At 38.7% G+C, this 16817-nt stretch overlaps 1 protein-coding gene across 1 annotated transcript in view; it reads right to left on the minus strand.

Annotated features, from left to right (window-relative positions):
* The window catches only part of LOC149842668 (protein DETOXIFICATION 49-like), a 30917-nt gene extending 15748 nt beyond the window's left edge, over positions 1 to 15169 (minus strand). Inside the window, exons 1-5 of the mRNA XM_090000716.1 lie at positions 14979 to 15169; positions 14839 to 14934; positions 14522 to 14700; positions 13124 to 13347; positions 10634 to 12256 (exon numbers count right to left, since the gene is read on the minus strand). Coding sequence (XP_089856842.1) covers positions 10634 to 12256; positions 13124 to 13347; positions 14522 to 14700; positions 14839 to 14934; positions 14979 to 15169 — 2313 coding nt within the window. The remainder of the gene's footprint in view (positions 1 to 10633; positions 12257 to 13123; positions 13348 to 14521; positions 14701 to 14838; positions 14935 to 14978) is intronic.
* Positions 15170 to 16817: the final 1648 nt, after the last annotated feature.

Below are 16817 nucleotides of genomic sequence, written 5' to 3' on the forward strand. Positions count from 1 at the left end.
GCTCATGAAAGACTGAATTTACCATAATGTGTAAAGCAGACTGATTATCGCAATATAGAGTGACAGGTGCATAGGGGGGAAACCAAGATCACGTAGTAAATATCTTGACCAAATAATTTCGATGGTGGCCATGGCCATGAATTTGTATTCGGCCTCAGGAGATGAACGGGATACATTATTTTGTTTCTTGGTTTTCCAAGAAATATGATTGTCACCCAAGAAAGTACAATATCCTATGGTAGAGTGCCTTGTAATAGAACAATCAGCCCAATCTGAATCTATATAGCAGGAGAGGTGCATAGGGCTGTTAGCACACAATAAAATTCATTTTTCAGAGTTTTTCTTCAAATATTTGAGCAATTTTATGGTTGCATCCCAATGAAGTTAGAGAGGTTCCTGCATAAGCTGGCTAAGAATGTGAACAAAATATATGATGTCAGGCCGTGTAATAGTTAAATATATAAGCCTTCCCACAAGTCGTTGGTAGGAAGTTGGATCTTTAAGTATTTCGACATTATGATCCAACTTTAGGTGTTGCTCCATTGAAATATCACTGGGTTTGGATCCAAGATACCCAACATCTTTCAATAGATCCAAAACATATTTTTTTTTGTTCAAGAAAATCCATTGTCGGGAGCGAGCAACCTCAATGCCTAGAAAATATTTTAATTTTCCTAGATCTTTAATGTGAAATTGCTCATGAAGTAGGGCCTTTACTTTGGATATGAGAAAATCATCATTCCCAATAATGATGATATCATTCACATAGACAAGAACAAATAGCATTTTTGTTTTCATTATAAAAAAAAATAAGGAATAGTCAGCCAAAGATTGCTTGAAACCTGCATGCTTGAGGGCTTGAGAGAATTTGGCAAACTATTGATGAGACGCCTGTTTAAGTCCATAAAGAGGCTTGTTGAGATGACGAACCAGTTTTCCCCCCTTTGTGGTATATTCGGGTGGTAGCTTCATGTATATTTCTTTCTCCAGATCCCCATGTAAGAAGACATTGTTGACATCTAGTTGATATAAGGGCCAATCTGAAATAACTGCGAAAGTTTGGCAACTGGGGCGAAGGTATCATGGTAGTCCAGACCTTCTTGTTGTGTATACCTCTTTGCCACCAAACATGCATTATACCTTTCAATGGAGCCAGCAAAATTATACTTGATCTTGAAAACCCACTTATTTTCAATCGCCTTCTTTCTTGGGGGCAAGGTAGTAATAGTCCAAATATTGTTTTCTTCCAATGCCTTGACCTCAGCTCTCATGGCCTCACACCATTTCTTATCTTTCATGGTAGCGTTTGTTGGTTCATCATGACAGGATATAGAAACCAAGAAAGTTACATGTTCTTCAGAGAATTGAGAAAAAGATAGATATTATGAAAGTGAAAAGGGGGACTTCTTTACCTTAGAGTCAGATGTGTATGCGTAAAGTACAACATGTGAACATTGGTAGTCATTGAGGTACACGGGTCTACTTTTGGTTCTGGTAGATCTCTTGCATCGATCCGGTGGGTTCATAGGAACTGTGAGCGGGGCAGTTTTAGGTAAGTGTGCAAGATCAAGTGGATTGGACGAGATGGTTTTTGGATCTTGGTATTGGTCATCTAAAATAGGAAGAGGTAAGACATTATTACGAAGGGTTTTCTCAATGTGTGAATAAAAGGGAAATACCTTCTCATGAAAAATGATATCACGACTCATGAAGATTTCTTGTTTATCAAGATCGAAAACTTTATATCCCATTTGCCCATGAGGATATCCAACGAAAATACACTTGTGCGCATAGGCATCAAATTTATGTTTATAATTAGTATTCTGTGCAAAACACAAACAACCAAAAACTTTTAAATGTTGATATTTTGGTTTAGATTTGTATAATATCTCATACGGCATTTTACAAAATTCTTTATACAATCTCGAAGTGGGTATATAATCTGTTTATCAAATAAGCTGCCATGAGAATACATTCACCCCAAAATTTGATAGGTAAGTTTGCTTGAAATCTTAAGGCTCTTGCAACTTCTAGAAAGTGTTTATGTCTGCGTTTAAGTACTCCATTTTGTTGAGGTATTGAAATATAAGAATGTTGTTGCAAAATGTCATTGATAGAAAAAAAATCGCATATCATGAGAAAAAAATTCAGAACCATTATCAGATCTAATGCATTTAACCTGTAAGTTAAACTGCACTTTAATCATATTGATAAATGTCTGAAGTAATTTCTTAGTTTGAGATTTGAAATGCATCAAAAATAGCCAAGTGGCACGTGAAAAATCATCCATAATAGTGAAAAAATAATATGTGCCAGTAATGGAAGGAATGGGATATCCTCCCCAAATATCAACATGAATTAAATCAAACACAGAAGAAGAAGGTGAGTCACTATCAGAGAAAGGTAAACGAGTTTGTTTTGCTAACTGACATATATTGCATTGGCAATTGTTAGAGGAAAACATCTCATTGTGTTGAGATAAATGTTGCTAGTGTTGAGATGATGGATGACCTAATCGCCAATGCCATAGGTTGAATGATTCTATTTGGTCGGTGGAGGTTGCAGCAGTATGATGTGGCTCCATCTCTAGGTAGTATAGTCTTGCATGCACTTTACTCATACCAATCATCCTCTTCGATCGGTGGTCCTGGATTTCACAATGAGCATGAAAGAAGTGAACCTCACAATTTAAAGATTCAATAAGCTTGCTAACAAATATTAAATTGAATTTAAAAAATGGTACGTGGAAGCCATGATCTAGTGCAATGTCGGGATAAATGATAGTTTTCCCAATATGGGTTACATAAGAAAGTGTACAATTTGAAAGTCTAATAGGTTATGAATAATGAGGTTGGACTGAAGAAAGTGTGTTTAGTGAGCAACACATATGATTGCTAGTTTTAGAGTCAATAATCCACACACTAGAAAGGGAATGAGTTAAGTTGGCAAAGTGATTACCTGTCATGTTCATAATTGGTTCTTTACCTTCTGATATGAGAGATAAGAATTTGTTGTATTGGTACATGGTGAGTTGAGGGGCAAGGCTATTGGTCGAATGTGCTGGTTCGGATTAGACTTGCGCTGCAAAGGTTTGAGAGTGCTGACTTTCTACATTTGAGATTTCAACTCGTTGACTATTAAAGCTGGAGGGTTTTGTTGGAAACCAGTGAATGTGATAGCAGTGATCCTTAGTGTGCCCCAACTTTCTACAATAATCATATTTTGGTCATTCTCTTTGCCTTTTACTCTTGAAGCAGAGATTGTTTGGTGAGAATCGATTTTTCCGCCCATCATGATCAACAACAGTAGTCATATTATTTTTGACTATTGGCATTATTCTAAGTTTTTTTTGTCCTTCTTCTTGCAACGATAAGTTGTAGTCTTTATTGACATTTGACAATGGATCCTTGATTAAAATTTGACTCCTTGTGGGAACATAAGATTCATTGAGACCCATTAAAAAATCTATAAGTCTCTCTTGTTGAAGTAAATTCGAGATAGATTTAGAAGCCTCGCAAACACATGTAGGGATGGTCAGTTGTATTGACAACTCGTCTCATAGAATTTTCATCTTTGTGTAATAATTAGAGATAAATAGATTTTCATGGTGAAGGGTCATAACGGAGCGACAAATCTAAAAAATTCATGGTCCCTTGGTTTGAGAAAAATGTTCATGAAGTTCTTTTCATACCTCGACTACCGTTTCTCCATAAATCACACTCTCCATCAAATCCCTTGATAATGAATTTAATCCCCATGAGAGAATCATGTTGTTGCATTTGGTCTATTGGGTAAATGTGGGTGAAGATATGTTTGGTTTCACAACTAAGCCATCAACGAAGCCCATTTTATTTTTTGATGATAGGGCTACGGTCATGGCTCGACTCCATGACGCATAGTTGTCACCCGTGAGAGGGCCCGGTGGCCAATATTTGTCAGGAGTTATCTGAATGATGTAAAAAATATGAATTATCATTCGACTCACCAATAGTTGATTCTGGTTCATGCCTACCAAATCCACTACTCTGAATTAATTGAGCACCTCCATCCGCCATCATGAAAGGGAAACGGGAAAAGGAAAAAGTTACAACAGTAAAAGAGACGTGATAAGGCTATTCGATAATGAGAGGACTATGGCAGTTGCTACCACACCAATGTAGCAACTGCCCATCTACCCGTCGACTATTAGTGGCCACAAATATAGCATCTGCGTGATAAAGGCGAATGAAGCAAAGCCCATCCGCATGATAATAAGGATAGCTATCCACGATAAGTGGAATGAATCACGTAGATAGTCGTCCACGATAAGTGGATGAAATGAATCACATTTGCATGATACCTGGGATAACGTTCACCATAAGTGGAATGAATCCAGCGAAGATTAACACAATTATAAACCATGAACTCAGTTTCTCAGCATGAAATTAAACCCCAAACAAAGACAACAAGAAAAACAAAGGAAAAAGAAGAAAGAAAGAAAGATTCATAAATCATATTAAAACCATAGCATTATACACAAATTAAAACTATATTCCATCATAAATAGATTAACCGTAAACCCAAAAAACTCATCAGGAGGGCAATGGGGAGTTATTGTTGCATTGTTATTTGGGTGGGGGTCATCATAAAGGTTTGACTATCTATAAGACTGGTATCCAAGGGTCCCTGTCTCAAGTTTAATTTTGTGCCAATTTTTTCAACCAAAAACGCAAAAAAAAAAATGGTATCCAATATTTTCAGGATCTTTTTTTTTAATAACAAAGAAAAGGCACGAATATAGCTCGAGAGCGGTTCAAGTGCAATCACGTTGCACACTTTGAGTTTGCCGCTGCACTTGATGCCATCCATCTCTGTCACACAGTGGAGCCCAACATAGGATGGAGGGTGAATCTGGTGCAGTAGCACGCTAAAGTGTGAAATGTGATTGCGCTTGATGGTCCGGATGTCCCGTCTGGACAAAAAGGTGCCACGTTGACCTGTCAAAAAACCATTGTGGGGCATATTCCCATTAGATGGCCTGCAAACATCTGAACTCATCTTCTATGTGGTTAGGGCCAATTATGTGTAGGGGTGGCAAAACCTGACAAGAACCGCCAACCCGCCTCTTAAACGGGTTCGGGTTTGGAAAAAATGAACCCGTTTAATAAATGGGTCGACCCGCCTAACCCGTTTATTAAACGGGTCAGGTTCGTGTTAGGGGTATGCCAACCCGCGAACCCGGCTGACCCGTTTAATAAATGGGTTAGGTGGGTGGGTCAACCCGTCAACCCGCCAACCTGACCCATGAACCTGAGAACCCGTTTACCCGCCTCAACCCATTTATTAAATGGGTTGGTGGGTCATGTCGGGTTACCCGTTTATTAAACAGGCCGGGTTCATGTTTGCCACAGCCGACCCGTTTAATAAACGGGTCGGGTTCGGGTTGAGGTATGCTGACCCGCCAACCCGACACGATTGCCACCCCTAATTATGTGACAGTATTTTGAGTGGGCCCCGTGTTCCCTTGCTTTGGCAACCAGCGTTGACTGTTTGATTGTGTTATTTAAGTAAAATATGTTTTTTTAGTCAAAAACATAAAAAATGGTGAGATTGATTCAAAAACCTGCTTATGTTCTTAAGCATACGATTTTTTTTTATTATTAGGATAAACCACTCCAGGTCATAGACCTAGTTGCGCTGGCTCTGCCTACCATACTTACCCTCGATGACTTACCCCTCACCCTGGGCGTAAACATATGATTTAATTTAATACATGAAGTAATTATTTATGAAAATGTGAGTTTAAGAACACCCTAGATGTGATCTATAGGTTTTGTTTAGTAAGAACAGGCTTTTGGACCTGTATACTGGTTGTTTCAGTAATCCAAAATCAATGGCTATGAAGGTATCAGTTATTATCGGCTCATAAAAACATGTTTTTCTACATGATTCAAGAGTCAGATTCTCACTAAATTGAGCATGCTAACACATCTAACGGTTCAGATCTATCATAAAACACTTAAAATCTATGGGGCAGAACAAGAAATGGGGCCTAATATGTTGAGTTATATATACAGGAAAATGAAAACCTTCCTAATGGAAAACCCTCTCAAACCTCCTCAATAGACTTTTTATTGGATTTTTGGTGTTTTTTCAAAGTTTTGACCATACAGATGTGATCTATATGCTTGTTTTTATCGGAATCAGTTCTTCAACATTTGATTCCGATGCATGGATAGGTTTTTATAAGTTTCAAAATCAGCCGTACAATTTTCATAAAATTTAGAGGCTCCAAATACCATTTTTTTATCCAAAATTCATGATCCAAGTGTCCATTTATTATAAATCAATCATGCTTAGCACATCTATATGGTCAAAATTTTGAAAAAATAACAAAAAAAATCTATAGGTGAGGTTTACATTCTCCTATCTATATATATATATATATATATATATATATATATATATATATATATATATATATATATATATATATATTATAAATGGGTACATGCTAAATGAAACGTTCTAAATGGGTTATTCTGCTCTTTTGGTATTTTTTTTACAATTTTGAACCCATAAATGTATTGGGCATGATCAATTAACGAGGAATCCACACCTGGATCAGATGAAAAAAATGATATTTGGAGCCTTGAAAATTTACAAAGATTTTGGACCATTGATTTTTTGAACGTTATAAAAACTCACCCATGTGTCGGAATCAAACACTTTAAGAGATCATCCCATAAAATCAAGTACATAGATCACTGTCAAAATTTAAAAATGAAACTAAAAAACCTGAAAAACTCATTTATCACATTTTATTTAGCATATTTCATTACTCTTATATATAATATATATATGGTAAATATTTGTTACTAATGAAGGTAAGAAACTAATGAGTAGAAATCACTCTTTCCTTCAAAAATTTCAATTTTTTGTAGATCAAATATTATGAATGTAATCTACATGTTTTGTTTAGTAAGAAATGTGCTTTGAATCATGTGATTATGACAAGTAATTAAGCTTTTAAAAAGCATCCAAAATCAATAGTTCATACTGTACCAAAATTTCATAACTCAAAAGATCATAATTTTACATTAGAAAAGCATGATCCAAGGCTTGATCCTCAGCAAACAAACCATATTGAACACATCTGTGTGATTAGATTGAGTCCATACAACTTGCACCTGTCATTTTTAGCTCATTATTTCTTTTACTTCATTAGTAGCAAATATTTTCTTATGTATATATAGTGTAAATGTTGGATACAAATTAAGGTAAGAATCTAATGAGTAAAAATAAATTGCTTTTTTTTCAAAAAATTTATTTTTTTGTAAATCAAATGTTACTATGCGATCTACATGGTTTTTTTAGTAGGAAACTTATTTTGAATAATGTGATTATGACAAGTGATTAAGCTTTTAAAAGAGTCTAAAAATCAACAGTCTACAATCTTTCAAAATTTCATAACTCAAAATGTCACATTTTTACATAAGAAAAGCATAATCTAATGCTTGATCCTTAGCAAACAAATCATGTTGAACACATCTTAATAGATTGAGTGCACCTATGATTTCTCTAATTCATTAGTTCCTTACATTCATTAATAGTCAATATTTACCCATATATATATATATATATATATATATATATATATATATATATATATATATATATATATATATATATATATATATATATATATATATATATATAACTGAACATATTAGGCCCCATTTCTGGTTCTGCCTATAGGTTTTAAGTGCTTTTTTGATATATCTGAACCGTTAGATGTGTTTAGCATAATCGTCTTAGTGAGAATCGACTCTTGGATCACGGTTTTTTAACGAAAAATATTTGTTTTTATCAGCCGAAAAAACTGGTTCCTTCATAGCCATTGATTTTGAATCACTGAAAAAACTTGTATACAGGTCAGATTTCAGCAATCCAAGAGCCGGTTTTCACTAAACAAAACTTATAGATCACATCTAAGTTGTTAGACGTGCGAAAAAAATACTTAAAACTACGGTTTTTGAAGCGGCCTAACCAGTCCTAACAAAAAAAAAAGGTCTAAGGAACGTATTACTTATATATACCACAGCAATGGTCGCCGGCATGGCCAGCGGCGTGGTTGTGAGGAGCGTTGAAACTAAGACGTCGGATCAAACCCTTTGGCCACGGGTGTCGTAGCTTTTAGAGGTGCGCACTGAATGCAGGGTGGTCGTGGACATCACTTGGGGTTTTTCTCCTTTGAAAATTATTTTTATATTTTTTATTATTTAATACATGGCGTAATTATTCAAGAGCTGAGCTCAACAGAGGAAGAAAAAGAGAATAGTCTTGGCCTTGAACAAAGACAAAAATGCATTGAATACCGAAATATGGCTTTGGAGGCCCAATAGTTTGTGGGAGTAGGACGGCTGGTCAAGACACGCTTCTCTCCTGCATGGGGAGGAAGGTGGCCGACGGTTGGAGAGACTGAGAGGAAGAAAAAAAATTGGATCAAATGTTCACTTAACTCATCCTCAATGTTATCGGGACTAATTTTATATATATATATATGATAAAATTCTATGGCAAATGGTCCATGCACATGAACACATTTGTAGGGCTTGATTTGAAACACATACCTGAGAATATCTAAATCATGATTATTTGAACCTTACGGACATACGTGCCTCTCTTTCAATATCTTTTTCTTTATATATATAGGGAAAAAAATGCTACTAATGAACTAGAAATCATAGATACAGGTTGTGTCGATTCAATCTAACTACATAGATGTGTTCACCATGGTTTGTTTGCTAAAGATCAAGCTTTGGATCATGCTTTTCTGATGTAAAAATATGATCTTTTGAGTTATGAAATTTTGGTACATTGTGGACAGTTGATTTTTTGAACCCTTTTAAAAACCTAATTGCTTGTCATAGTCAAGTTATTCAAAAAAGTTTCCTACTAAACCAATCATACATCACATGTGTAACATTTGATGTACAAACAATTAGAAACTTTTGTAAAAAGAGTGATTTATACTCATTAGTAGCAAATATTTACTCATATATATATATATATATATATATATATATATATATATATATATATATGTGTGTGTGTGTGTGACATAGCATTTGCTACCCTAGTGAGTGAGTAAAGATGCAAATGGGTTGGATCCAGGATGAAGGTTTTGCAATTTTTTGCTATTTTAGATCTAATTCTGATCTAAATCCCCATGTGTTTAGCAATTCTAGATCCATTGTTTACATCCTTACTCGTGGGTAAGGAACCCTCTAGTTCCAACTCTCTAGGGAGGGTCGTTTTGACAGAAGCTAACCTCATGGATGTGTTGAGTATGGACAAAATAGGAGTCACCCCCCGTAAATCATAGTTTTTCAATGTAAAAACATATTTTTTTGAGGTTGAAAATTTTGATATTTGTAGGATATTGATTTTTTCAAAAATCATAAAATCTGAGATATCCATCAGAAAAAACATATTCCAAAGGTCAGTTTCTACTAAACAATAATATATAAATCACATCTGGAGGGTCCATGTGCAAAAAAACTGAAAAACATAATATTATATTTTTCACTAAGATTTTCTTATGATGGTAGGAAATATTATCCTATATATGAGAGAGAGGGAGAAAGAGCTCATAACGTTTGTTGGGCACTAAGCTTGTGTGGTGGTAGCTAAGGATATGTATGATACAAACAGGGGTAGTGATTATAACTAAAAGTAAATGGTGCTCAATGCTCTAAGCTTACACGCAATAGAATTGCATCCTTGCTGGGAGCCTCCAACATGACGTTGCATTTTTCCTTTAAATAAACACAAGCATATATAGAAAAATCTTTGTTCAACGTGTAATCTTGTGGTGGTTGTGACTTCGACTCAGAACAGAGACCTTTTCGTAGAGATGCAGTAAAAAGAAGAATTCTGGTCAAAATAATGCATGTTAATCAAAAGGGCCGACCATTTCCATCTTTTGTCATCTTCATATGGCTTAGACAAAGTCTTATTCAGGCTCCGCCGGTTGCTGATCTCTCTCTCTCTCTCTCTCTCTCCTCTCTCTCTCTCTCTCTCTCTTTCTATATCTATATATAAAACGAAGAAAACCCTCACCGAAATCGGGTCAAACCCGCCACCCTGCAAAATAAATCTCAGATCAGGACACAACCACCCAGCCTTACGTGCCCCCAACCGTGATAAAGCAAAGGGAACCTCCATGCACCAGCAGGATTCATTCGTGAGCCTTCAGCTCGACACAGGAACCGGCTGACCACATGGGTAACCTCTGCGGTGGTTGTCACTCTATTAATTTATCATGTCCATTAATGGCATCCGTTGGATAAGAAATAAACTTAATGCAGGAGAAAAAGCGAGACATTCTCATTTACCAACACTAGTTGCTACACATTGCCTTTATATTCAAAAACCAAAATATAACATTTAGCCTATAACCAATTGGCCCAAAAAAAGCAAAAACAATGAAACACACCTATCTCTTGTATTGTTTAAGAAAAAAAAGAGAAAGAAAAGAACATCTACGTATAAAATGCAAGAGGCCGACTCTCACCGATATATGTAACAACAAAGTTTTTTTAAAGAAGGGACTAATTCGTCATTGGTCCTGCACAATTTCTATACTCACAAGTTTGTCCGAGTCCCCACTGTCCCTAACCGACCTGTGCCCCTCGCCACCATAGCACCCGGTCAGCACCTTGGCCCTCTCGGCCTGGACGATCCAGTCCGTACGCCAAATGACCACCATCGTGGCCACCACGCAGGAGCCCTGCGCGGCCATGAGCCCGAGCCACAACCCCTCGAAGTTGAACCCCAATAAGAAGGCCGCCACCACGGCCACGGGCATCCCCACCAAGTAGAAGCACCCCAAGTTTATGTTAGCCCCTGTCTTGGGCCTGGCCGTACCCCTCAGTACCCCACAGCCCGTTGTTTGTGGGCAGTTCCCCAACTCACACAGCCCTATAATGGGCAGCACACTAGAAGTGATCCTTATGATATCTTGGTCACTAGTGTACATTTTGGCCCAGCTTTTCCTGACCATGGTAGTGAAGAACAAGGCTGTGAACCCCAAAATGAAGCTGCAAGATAGTCCTACAACGACCGATCTCTTGGCCTTCTTTGGGTTGTTAGCCCCCAACTCATTGCTGACCCTTGTGGACACACCAAAGCTCAATGAGGAAGGGAAGATATAGATCAAAGAAGTGGTTTGAATGAGAATCCCCATTGATGCCACAGTTGCTTTAGGATTCAAGAGCAGCCCACATAGCAATATCATGATTTCGTACCACCACCACTCCAAACAAACTGAAACGCAGCTGGGTATGGTCAGGTCGAGAAGTGAGCGACACCCTTTTAAGCACTCCCTTGATAGGCTCACCCTTGAAGCTTTGCAAGAGCTTGAAAGTAAGGTGTAACAAAGCAAGCATAGGGCTATGTTGATACTGGTCCATGCTGCACCTAGGGCAACCCCACGAATGCCCATCTTTAGGACGGTTACTAAGAGGTAGGTGATGGGCAAGTGGAGGGCAATGCCTGCTAGTGCACAGTAGGTGATGGGCATGGTGATAGTCTGGGTCCGGAGGTAGATCCGAAGTGGGTGCAACCACGCTTGCGCAAATAGGTCCGGGAGGGAGTAGGTAATGTAGGATTGGGCTGCTTTCACTATCGCAGGGTCTTGACCACAAATGAAAAGGATTTTATGCATGTTGAGCCATAAGAGAGAGAGGGGGATGCAGATGAATAGTAGTGCTAGGATGGCTCTTTGGAGAGTTAGGCCGAGTAAGGAGTGCTTCTTGGCACCAAATGCTTGGCCGCAAATGGGTTCCATCCCCATTGCTAGGCCGGAGAGGATGGAGTAACCGGTGATGTTTGCGAAGCCAACAGCAAGGGAGCCGCCGGCGAGCTCAAGCTCACCGAGGCGGCCGAGGAAGAGCATGGAGACCATGGTGCGAGAGTAGAGGAGGAGGCCCATGAGGACCATGGGGACTGCTATCTGGCCTAGGTCTAGTAGCTCTTTGACATAGCTGGAAAGGTTATAAGGCTCAGAGTGGTGCAGTCCACCTTCTTCCAAGTGTGTGAGGTCCTTACAGGAGGAGGTGTTGATGAAGGGGATGAGGATGGTGGGTTCGGATTCCTCATATTGGTGACGGTCGTGGTCGGTTGGTGGCTCTTGGTGGTCTGGTTTTAGAAGGCTGAGAGTTTCTACGGGGTGGAGGCCTGGGTCGCACATGATGGTTGGTGAGATAAGGACCTTTAATTTCAGGCCGAAAAAGGACTAGAAATCTAAGGAATTAGATTTGAGAGAGAGAGAGGTTTTGGTGGAGAAAGAGCAATCAAAGTACTGAAATTCCTTTTATGTCTTCTTACGTAGCGAACCTTTCTTTCTCCAGCAGAGTGCTGTTACGACCTGCTCAGAAGGAGAGAGCAATGAAGGGGGGAGCTTTGGATAGCTGGCGCTTTGTCTATTTATAAAGAAAAAAAGTGGACCTTTACCTTATATGCCAAAGTTACAAATGTATCCTTTAGACTTCGCTTGTGGGGCCGCAGGCAACACAGAGGGCATACTTGGAAGCATGATCCCCACAGAGACCAAACAGGGCCACACTAGCTCCCCTCCAGTTTTTCTGGCATTTGCTGTCAAGAATTGATTCACTTTGTGGCTTGTCATGAATTCCTCTCTGCAGTTCATGTCCTGAAGGCTGAAGAGAGCTGGAGAATTGCAGGTGACCCTCATGAACCCCTTCAAGCCATTAAGTTATTTTGCTGCTCATTGTTTGAGATGTGACATCTGATGACTAGATTGTGGCTATCATTTTGCAATAGTTTTTATATTCTTGCAAAAAAGGATAAAAAAACTGTTGCAACTATCAATATATTCTTGATGATCAACAAACAAAAAAACTAACTAACAATATAATCTTGCATACCGAGTTGGTCATTGAGCTTATAAAACAGAATCACATGGACCAATCCAACTGTATCTATGATTCAAAGTTTCACACAACTTTGTCTTGGCGTTACTGCATAACAAATCTATACAGTTTAGGAGGAGAGAGATAGTAGAGAGAGGATAGGAGGAAGAAGAACGGGCAGATCCATGAATAAGGCACGCTGGGACCAGACCAGGAGTAGAGGGACCTATCCAAGAGGCCATCGAGGAGAACAGCCTGCGCTTTGTGGTGTCCACTGTAGCCGCTTCAGAAGGCAAAACAGTGCATCCATCAAGCAACTTTCTGGTTGGTTTCGGAAGTGGGTTCTCAATGACAATCACAGCGATGATGCGCAGATCAACCAGAGTTACCTTATCATCCTTGCCAGGACTCTCTAAGGCATGTTTGATGGCTTGTCCATGAAATTACAGTACAGAACAGAAGAACGAAACTAACAGAACATTGGTTCTATTGTACCAACTCTAACTTTCGTTTGAACCATACTCAGATGTTGTGATTCAAATGTTTGTTGTTTGATGATGATGGGCCAACTTGGACAATCATGGATAATGGGTCAGATTACTTTATTTTGGATTGATCCGTCCGTCCATCATTTTATGCGTTCTAACAAGTTTATTATGGATTACTTCCATGTATAGAATCATGAACAAGTGACATTCTCAATCTACATATCAAAATAATGAAGACAGTCATAGTGATTAAAAAAATAAATTCTTTAGGAGTCATTATACTTTTGCATACACAAATATAAGAATTATATATAACATGTAATATGTAATACTCTGATAACAGTAATGCAAACACAATCATTGCATATGCTTATTCATATACACATATAATCATGTAATAAACATAAATAACATCACTACAAAATAAAAAGGTAATAGATACGGAGTATTAATTATGATTGTCGAAAACCGTAGTTAAAAATACTTATCAACTATGATTTTGTCAAAAAACTATAATTAATAATGGATCGTGGGACTTTTAACTACGGCTTTAGGCCATAGTTAATACTTTCTCAAAACTTTTGATGAAACGGATAAAAATAATGTATTTACTATAGCTTTCAAAAGCCATACTTAAAAGTCAAGAGGCCATAGTTAATACTCTCGCCAAACTTTTAACTAAAGCCTTTTGAAGTATTAACTACGATCAACTCCACCAAATTTTTTAGAGGCAGGTAAAAAAACATCTCTCTTCTTCCTTTCTTTCTCCCTCTCTCTCTCTGGTTCTCCTTTTCTTGTCGAGCTTGTTCCCAACCCGCATCGCCAAGAAATTACTATGAGAAAAAAAAGGCTTTGTCTTTGCATGTGCCTGTGTTCGCCCTCATCCCTCATCTATGCGCATTTTGTTGGATATTTTGAGTTTGAGTTCAACTCATTAGGTGACCCAGTTTGACACTGTTAGAGAAGAGTTAATAGGAGTTAGTGGGCGAAGGTTACGTAAATGTGGAGAGACAACAGCCACCTAACACTCCTATTGCCCACATTCGCACCCACATGTACTCATTTGCATTTCAGCTTTTTACGAATATGTCAACATTGGGTCATGGCCCCACTTGCCGTGCAATTCTGTTGTGCATGTGGGTGCATCGCGGGCATTTGGTTTACACTCAGTAGATGTTGGTGTATCTTCGCAGCCCTGTTGTAGCATTCCCGTGCCGCCGACAGTTGCAGTCACCAGGCAGGTAGCAGAATCGGCCCCGGCATATGTGTATGCCCGTTCAGTTACTGGTGACCGGCTGCATTCTCGATTCGGTCCCCAGCGATAAAGGTGTTGTTTCCCCTGTTACTGTTCTTTTTTCGAACTGCAAGGGGAAATCTGGCCTCCCCCTTCGTAGAAATGGCTTTCGTTGGGAAGGAAGGGGGATGATGCTCACTTGCAGGTAGAAAAAGGGCTTTGCCGCTGATTGGGGATCCAGTCAGTCCCGGCCTTGCCGACAACGACGATCGGTTGGTCGCCTGTGGCGACAGATCTGTATTTAAAAATAAATAAATAAATCAGAGGTAACCCTTTTACCTGCCAATGGCATTTTTGTTGGGAAGTTGAATGGGGAGGGAGGGCCAAAGAAAGCCAGTGGTCTCGCCGACGTCGCTAGATGTGTTTATGCCCTCGCCGGTGGAGACTTTCACTGAGTCACCGACAGCCTCGCCGATGACATGTCCTGCAACTGGGAGGCCGAATGGGCATGTTCCCTTATCGATGGCCATCCAACCTGATGCCGCAGTCGCCGAGTTGCTGGAGGTGCCCTCGATGGGGAGCAAGAGTTGGATGTTGTCGGGGGTCGCCGCCTCACCGGCAACATCACCAGCAACGTCCCCTATAACCTACAAGGTCGAAAGGGTTTTTTTCTGCTATGGTCGGTCATCCGGCCGTCGTCGCCAAAAATCATAGGGGGGGCATTCTCTTTTGATGGTAGACGTGGGTTGACTGAAGGCATTATTTTTTCTGAGAAACTGAAATGGTTAATCAGAAACCGAATGCATTATTCGGTTTCTGTTTTATCGTGGCTACGGTTCTAGTACGGGCCAGTTTCGGACACAACCCAATATGAAATAATGCCCCGATCCAAACTCAATCACCGTGAATCGGGTATTGGATCTGGGTCTGCATCGGTCTGATCCAGACCTGGATATATTGCAGGTGAATCGAGTTTTCCACCCGTTTCGGTGAGGACACCATCCAGATCTGAATTTGTGATGGATCCAGTGGATCACATCGGTACCCGATCCATGGCTCAGACCTAGGGTCTTGGATTGGACCCAGACCCATTTGAGTTCAAGGTCTGATCTGGTTTTACTGGACCCAAGATCCAAATCTTGACCCATCTAGCTTTCAGGTCTGGGTCTGATCCAAAAGGTTTGGATCAGATACTCCCAATCCATCGGATCAAAATTGGACCCATTTGGGTTTCGGGGCTGGTTCGATCTGGATGTACTAGGTCATGATCTAGAATATGTTTGGATCGGGTTTGACCCAGGTCCAGATGGATCGGGTCAGACTCATATCCTATTTGGATGAGGTTAAACCCAGATCCTATTTGAATGAGGTAAGACCCATATCCTGTTTGGACCAGATAGGATTTGTAACAAGGTCTAGACACTATTTAAACCTGAACCGGATCAGTGATCGATACAGCCCTTTTCAAGACCAGTTCAGAATCATTTTTTACTAGTTCCTTTCAGTTTTTCACCGGTTCTGAAATGTAGAGACCCTGTTTTTATGAATCCATGAAAAGACAAGGATTTTCTCTTTCGATTATAGAGTTTTATGAGCTTTTGTTCATATATTATACTGATTCATTAGATCCAAAACTGATTTAAACCCTTAGATGATTAGTTTGAAGTCGTTTCAGACCGGTTTATGGTATTTTCATACTGGTTTCAGCTTAAAGACCTTGGGTTTTACCCATATGAGTTTGCTTTTGTTATTTTTCATGCTTTATAAGTGTTCATTGTTAAGAAAATATGTCTTATGCACATTAATTTATGTGTTTTATATTTGTTAAGTTATACATAATATTTTTAAGCATGAATTATGACTAAATTCATGACATTTTATTATCAAAATTTGTTTATGCATATAAGTTGAAGTATGAACTTGTATTTTAATGATATAATATATATTTTGTTATGATTATACATGTATTAACATGTGTGCATGTGCATGCTCTATAATACAAATATATTTTCAGTAAAAGATTTTGATTGACCGATTTATGCAATCATAAAAGTAATCTGAGTTGTGTTGATTAAGGATTCTTTGAACCGTATTAAGATTCGATATTATGATTGTGTGTAACTTTATGAAATAATGAGTATATCCAAAGGTAGGTTATTGTATTTCAAATTCATACAG

This window comes from Nuphar pumila, chromosome 3, assembly GCF_984573655.1.
Source record: "Nuphar pumila chromosome 3, dmNupPumi1.hap1.1, whole genome shotgun sequence".
NCBI lineage: Eukaryota > Viridiplantae > Streptophyta > Magnoliopsida > Nymphaeales > Nymphaeaceae > Nuphar > Nuphar pumila.